The sequence below is a fragment of the Penaeus monodon genome, chromosome 2, assembly GCF_015228065.2.
Source record: "Penaeus monodon isolate SGIC_2016 chromosome 2, NSTDA_Pmon_1, whole genome shotgun sequence".
Classification (NCBI taxonomy): Eukaryota; Metazoa; Arthropoda; class Malacostraca; order Decapoda; family Penaeidae; genus Penaeus; species Penaeus monodon.
Window position 1 is genome coordinate 45,659,133 of NC_051387.1, and position 7,328 is coordinate 45,666,460.

Consider the following 7,328-nt stretch of genomic DNA (forward strand, 5'->3'; position numbering starts at 1 on the left):
GATTGTAGGCCAGATACACATGAACACTCGTGTGCAATGACAAGACTCCTTTCTCCTTTGCAATGTTATTTTCTCTTCCTTTTTGTTTAAGCATTTTTTGTTCTCTCTGTTTCCATTTTCCAGTGTCTATATTTGTCATTTGAATTGGTACATCCAGATGGAAATAGATTGTTTTCCCTGCACAGACCTCTAATTATCTCTCTAGGTAGGCCATAACTTAGTGCAATAATAACAAGGAGTAACATTTTGTGATTTGTAATTTTTATTTATTTATCCATTTATTTAGTTATTTTTGTAATATTACATTTTCTCTAGCATAATACAACCTGCACCACTGGTACAGTGGGAAGGAATAGCATCCAGAGCATGGAAATAATGTCTTACCTGGAGCCAGCGCTCTTCCAGTCACGGCTCATGGATGGTACATTCCACTCCAAGTGCTTTGTGCACTTGTGGCGAGTCAGCCCCGTCACTTCAGCCTTCTGCTGAAATTTCATGATGGGAAGTTCTCGTTACCCTGAACCTCAACCAAATTTTCCCATATCATGTTCACTTCACTCTCCCCTCAAGCCAAATTTTTTCATTATGTGATGGTCACGTCATCCAGATGGCAGGGGTTTTACTTATGGTAATTGGAGTAGTGGCATTTCAGGTGGTAATTCTTTAGAATAGATTGGCCTGACTGAGCACGACAATAATGGCATGTAGGAAATATTCCCAGAAATATGCCCCATGCCCCCACATTCTTGGCCCCAATACCAGGGGAGGGCATAAAAGGTAACAGAAATTGTGGGGTGAAATATGAATACATCAAATACATTACTGTAATAATAATATACCCAGCCAAAGTCACTATAGTGTATAATGCAGTCGGCTGTACCCCCTGCAACTCCCTCTTTCTCTGGGGTGCTACTTTCCTCTCACCCCACCCTGGAAACAAAGAATTCTCCCCATATCATGGCAGGATAGAGTGTATGACTGACATTCAGGATGAGTACCACAAGATACAACCTAGGAATAATGATTTGCTGAGCTGACAGATGAATGACGATGATCTAGAACACCCCTCATTCTAGTCTGAAGCTGCTAACTATATCACAGAGTAGTATGCCACTATTCATTCCCATACCCACAAGATTTGCTATTGCCCCATTCTGCCATACATATGTGAGGTATTCTTTGTAGTGTTGGGCATGGGTCAGGGGATTGCAGTCCCCTTTCAGGGGGGTTGCAAGAGATGCAGGCCCATAGGCATATTTGTGTATGATAGTATATGTAATCACAATGCCTGGGAGCATTTAATGCAGAGTCTGCCTTATGCTTTATCCTGCCATACTGACGGGGAAACTTCTTTGTTGTCAAGGGTGGGAATTAGGGGGCACTACCCCTGTGTAGTGGTTTAATAAACCTTGGTGAATTTTCAGTGGATGGCAATCAGGATTTCAGGCTAAACAATGTTTGGAATGGATACCTTGATGAAAACTTCCCATTTATGGCATTTCCTGTGCAAATTGAAAATAAAGCAGATTTGTAACAGAATAGAGGAGATTGACTGATCTTTTTCTATGTCCTTCACTATGTTTGCATTGCAATTATATACTTTATCTGAACTGACAGGAGACTCCATTCCTTGACAAACGGCAATGAGAAATGTTTAAATTTTAGTGGAGTTGTTTCCAGGTAATTCTTAAAACAGTATAGTGGCTATGTAGAAGAAATAGACATTAATAACTATCACAATTTGATAACTGAGCCCATCAATTTCCCCATATGTCAAAAAAAAGGTTATTAGAAAGCAAGCAATTCATACAGTAGATGGAAAGAAAGGTGTTTCACTATATAGAGATATTTAGTTATCAGTGAGCAAATAATATGTAAAAGCAATTGTATTAATCTGTAATTTATACAATTTTAGGTTGTCTTTCACCCACTGGCAAGGTAGTTGGGTTGGTTCTGACATATTGTATAGTAACCATGGAGTTAATGGTTTTTGATGGATTGAATGCCTGCATATTTTCCCCAAAAATTGGTTGGGTGCTCATAGTGTTTTTCAAAAGTTGGTGTATTGGCTAGTAGACTTTCAGTGATGGCAAACATTTCATTTGAGTTTCATTACCTGAGGTTTTTTTATGGTGCTTTTACACATTTTTGTTCAATAATCATTCTGTTTCATCCTGTTTTAGCCTGTGATTTCCTTGATATACTTCATGCCCTCCACTGCTATCAGAATGATCATAACAAGATTGTTGACATATTGTGCAAGGGAAATGATCATCAGATTCCATCTCTTCACATTTGAATAAATATGATGATATAAATATTGCCATGACTGAAAAATTTCCCCAAACCTCATATATCATGTAGACCTCTGAGGCAGTTGGTCTGAAAGTTTTGCCAGAGATAATTGGATCCCAACCTTTGTATACCAGCAGTAGTACAGTATGCTGACTCGAACCCTCGAACTCAGATTGCCGTCGTTTCAGTCTTGAGTCCGATGCTCTAACCACTCGGCCACCGCGGCCTCCATATTATTATTATTATTATTTTTTTATATATATATATATTTTTTTTTTTATTTATTTATTTTTTTTCATGTTTGAGCCACCGTGGTCACAGCATGATACTTAATTGTAGTTTTCATGTTGTGATGATATTGGAGTGAGTACGTGGTAGGGTTCCTAGTTCCTTTCCACGGAGAGTGCCGGTGTTACCTTTTAGGTAATCATTCTCTCTATTTATCCGGGCTTGGGACCAGCACTGATTTGGGCTGGCTTGCCCATCCAGTGGCTAGGTAGGCAGTAGGGGGGTGAAGTTCCTTGCCCAAGGGAACAACGCGCCGCCCGGTGACTCGAACCCTCGAACTCAGATTGCCGTCGTTTCAGTCTTGAGTCCGATGCTCTAACCACTCGGCCACCGCGGCCATGATTTTCTTGGCAATTCAGAGCGGCGGCTTGCCGCTGCCCACCACCCGGTGTTCCCATTGAGTCACCATCTCCATTTACCTGGTTCTGGGACCGGCACTGACCTGGGCTGGCCCACCCACCTAATGGCCAGGCAGGCAATAGAGGTGAAGTTCCCTGCCCAAGGGAACAAAGCGCCGGCCGGTGATTTGAACCCTCGAACTCAGATTGCCGTCGTAACAGTCCCGAGTCCGATGCTTCAACCACTCGGCCACCTGATGTAGAGTTTTATTCCATTTTTTTTAATATTATTACTCCATTAGTGACTGCATTGTCCATTGCAGTTTTATGTTATCAGTTTTATTTAAATATAGATACTTAGTACTTATATACCAAGAAGTCAATTACAAGGCCTTTTTGACTCATTGTTTCCCCAGTTCTCAGTAAAAAAAAAAAAAAATCACCTAAAGACTAATATTGTGTACTACGACAGATATTCCTAAATTATTATGGTATTCTATTACCAGTGGTTTACAATACTATGTAATGGCCTTTTCCATTCAAGGAATCGGGAATGATGGATAGGTTCAACCCATAAGCCGGAGGTAATGTAGGAATGAAAATAGGTTTTCCCAATCAAACTGCAATCCTTGCCTGAACTTTTCGTCTCAAAAATATGCGATTGTAATCATCCCAGTACTATTATTCGAAGAAACTGATGTATTTTGATTTTTTTTTTCTTGACTCCAGTGATATGTCTCCGTTTGTCGAGTAATGGCCTCCTCAGCTGTTCCTATGGAAGGCTTGTGCAAAGCAGCCCAAGAAAGCCATGTACTCCCTGAAGATTTATGCCATTGTTAGGTCATAAAAGCTTTTTTTTTTTTTTTTTTTTATTTATTTTTTTTTTTTGTTTTTTTTTTTTTTTGTGTGTTGTGTGTGTTGTGTGTGTGTGTGTGGTGTTTGTTGAGTTGTGGTGTGTGGGTGGTGTGGTGTGGTGACGGTGTGTGGTGTGTGTGTGTGTGAAATAATGTCATGTGTACATGTATCAATTGTATATATTACAAGTTTTTTTTACTTAAAGTGTGTGTTGTTGATATAACATTATATATATTCTATAAGATGATATTGATTTTTTATTAGTGATATTATCATTAGAAATATCTATATTCCTATAACTTTATATATATCATTCAATAATAGATTATTGGTAATATATTTATATATTATTAGTCCTATATATATTATATGTTATTTATTAGTATATTTAGTTGTTATATTTACACATATAGTCAACCACATCACACACACACACTTAGTACAAGCACTTTATATATGTGATTACATATGTCAGTGTAACATACTATGAGTACACACCACACACACACACAACAGCACAACACACACAACATACACACACACACACAACATCCACACATCACAACACACACACAACACACTATTATATGTGTTGTGTGTGTGTGTGTGTGTGTGTGTGTGTGTGTGGTGTGTGTATGTTATGTATGTATGTATTATTGTATATATGTTATGTATGTTTTGAATGCAATGTGTTTTCACAAAACAGGATGTATTGGCCATTTTCATTATATCTTTGTCAGAATTTCTGTGAAGTATAATCGAAACTGGTCTTCCAATTCAATGTGTTTTCTGCATTTGTCACAACTTGAAATTTGATATATGTATATGATGGTGTGTTGTTGTGTTGTGTGTTGTGTGTGTGTGTGTTTTGTGATTGTAATGTATGTATTGTATGTATATGTATGTGTATGTGTGTTGTGTTGTGTTGTGTGTGGTTGTGTATATTATATTAGTATATGTATATATATATATTATATATATATTATATATATATGTATATTGTATATGATATTATTATTTGGTATATTATGTGATAGTAGTTTTAGTATGTTATGATATTGACATTTTATACACACATGCACATGATACATGAACAACACACACACACATACACAACACACACACAAACACACACACACACACATACTACAGCACATACACAACACACACACACAACATCACTAACACACACACACACACACACACACACACACACAACAATTGTGTAATAATATTTATAATAATGATGATGATGATTAATATTAGATGGTTATAATTTATTATAATGATGATGATGATATATATAAATATATAATATAGAATGAAAAATAATATATGATAATAATAATAATAACAGCAAAAATAACAATATTAATGATAATAATAAAGTTAGTATAATAATAATTATGATAATGATAATAATAATAACAATAGTAATAATAGTAGTAGTAATGATATTAGTAATGATAATAATAATGATTATAAAAATAGTGATAATAATAATAATAGTAATAGTAATAATGATAGTTGATAATATTGTTACACTAATGATAAAGAATTATGATAACAGTTATAATGTAAATACAATTGAAAATGATAATTATTATGATCACAGGTTTGATTATGGCTCCCAATATTCACCTTCATCCATCAACTGCCCCTGCTTGATTTCTCTCCCTTGTGCTTGCAGGCAAACTAGATGACCAGGAGACCCCAGCTGGCCAGCACCCATTCCAGGAAAAAGAACCATTAGAAGCATTCCCCGATAATGTTAACCCAAACACAGGGGAGGTCGGAGGCCCTCGGGGACCGGAACCAACACGCTATGGGGACTGGGAGCGCAAGGGCCGTGTCACTGATTTCTAGTCTGTGGCAGTGGATGCAGTGGATTTGGCAAGGTGTGTTTAGCCAGAATGTATACAGGTTTTTGTTCTGTTCTTGAATTTATTGTATAGGTATGTATTGCATTTGTAATTGTTGTGGGTATTATTACTTTTATAGTTGGATTGTTATTGTTGTAAAACTGCTCAGTTGATTAATATTATTTTCACTTATATTATTTTATCATAATTATTGTTAATGAGTCTTTTCATAATTCCCATTTGTTTGCTCATGGTATTAATGCTGGATTTAAAAGATTTAGTCATATATATGTTTTTGCTCATATGGCCAGAAGGAAATTCTTATATACAAAATCACTCTTAAGGGGACTGTCTCTGAGAGGGGAGAGGAGGGGTCACTTAGCTCACAGTATTCATACATGAATGAGGAAACTACCATACAACTGTTTGAGTTCACCTGAGGTTATTTCTTAGTTTATCAAGGGTTTAAGTACAAGAGGTTGGCAGTAACCAGGTCCACGTTCACGGACTTTTGTTTGTTCCAGACATACAAATGGCATATGATAATGACATTGATCATAAGAGAGTTTGAATTTCAAAGAATGAAAAAAAAAGAAAAAAAAGATCACAACTATTTATATGAATATTTAGTGATATTTTTCTTTCTAAATGTGTCTACACATCTAATATGATTTGCATAGGGACTCCTTGATAATATATGTGTGTGTGTGTGTGTGTGTGTGTGTGTGTTTTCTTGAAAACTGAGCTCTTTGAAAATATGCCCATCTACAGGGACATTTTATTTATTTTTATTTTATTTTTTTCAGCTTGAAATATGACCATATTTTCATACCTTTTTGTATTTTTTAAAGTATTTTGATTATTGTGTATGGAGGTTTATTATTAAAATTTTATAAATTTATTTCAGGTCTCAGGGAGCTGTTGATGAAAACGTAGCTTGGTCAAGGAGAAATGTCAGAAGAACAGTCAGATTGTTTGTAGATAAAAATGACTACACAGAGACTTGACTGATAATAATCATGATGTTACTTAATGTACTTTTTTGTTAGTATCTGAGAATATGTAGGTAACACTATAATTTTTCTTAAATCCTGAATATTTGACATTTATTTAACAGGTGCATTTTGTCTTTGTTTGAATCTTTATTTCCTTTTTCATTTTTATTCTTATGCTTCCCAAGGAAGTGTTTCTAATATTGATTTTTCACTTAGTGATAATGACTATCCATGCAATTCGATACTTAACTCTAAAGTCGACTGATTATGAACTGTGATGCTTATTTTTAAAATTCACTGTAAATAGAATTATGAAGAACTGGTATATTTTGTTTGATCTGGTTAACTTGCAGTGCCTGTTGCTCTGTGCATTGCTAGTCATGTCTAGAAACTTATATTTCATCTGTATATACTATTTAAAAGATAATGAATATGTTGCAGAGACTGTACTTGTGTCATGTTCCCTCCCCCCTCCCCCCCCAAAAAAAAAAATATATATATAATATATATTAAAATAATAATAATAAATTAAAGTAGAAACGAAGAAGAACAAGAACAAGAACAGGAAGAAAATCAGGGAAAAGAAGAAAAAAGAAAAAAAATAAATATATATATATATATATATATTTTTTTTTTTTTTTTTTTTTTTTTTTTTTTTTTTTTTTTTGTGTGTGTGTGTGTGTGTGTGTGTGTGT

General features: G+C 35.2%; 1 protein-coding gene across 2 annotated transcripts in view; it reads left to right on the forward strand.

Annotated features, from left to right (window-relative positions):
* Window positions 1-7,078, forward strand: part of LOC119582831 (succinate dehydrogenase assembly factor 4, mitochondrial-like) — a 56,965-nt gene extending 49,887 nt beyond the window's left edge. Inside the window, exons 3-4 of one of the 2 annotated variants that reach the window (XM_037931300.1) lie at window positions 5,467-5,674; window positions 6,546-7,078. In XM_037931300.1, the coding sequence (XP_037787228.1) occupies window positions 5,467-5,642 (176 nt within the window). In that variant the 3' untranslated portion in view covers window positions 5,643-5,674; window positions 6,546-7,078. The remainder of the gene's footprint in view (window positions 1-5,466; window positions 5,675-6,545) is intronic. The other variant, XM_037931307.1, reaches the window with a different exon arrangement.
* The last annotated feature ends 250 nt before the right edge of the window (window positions 7,079-7,328 follow it).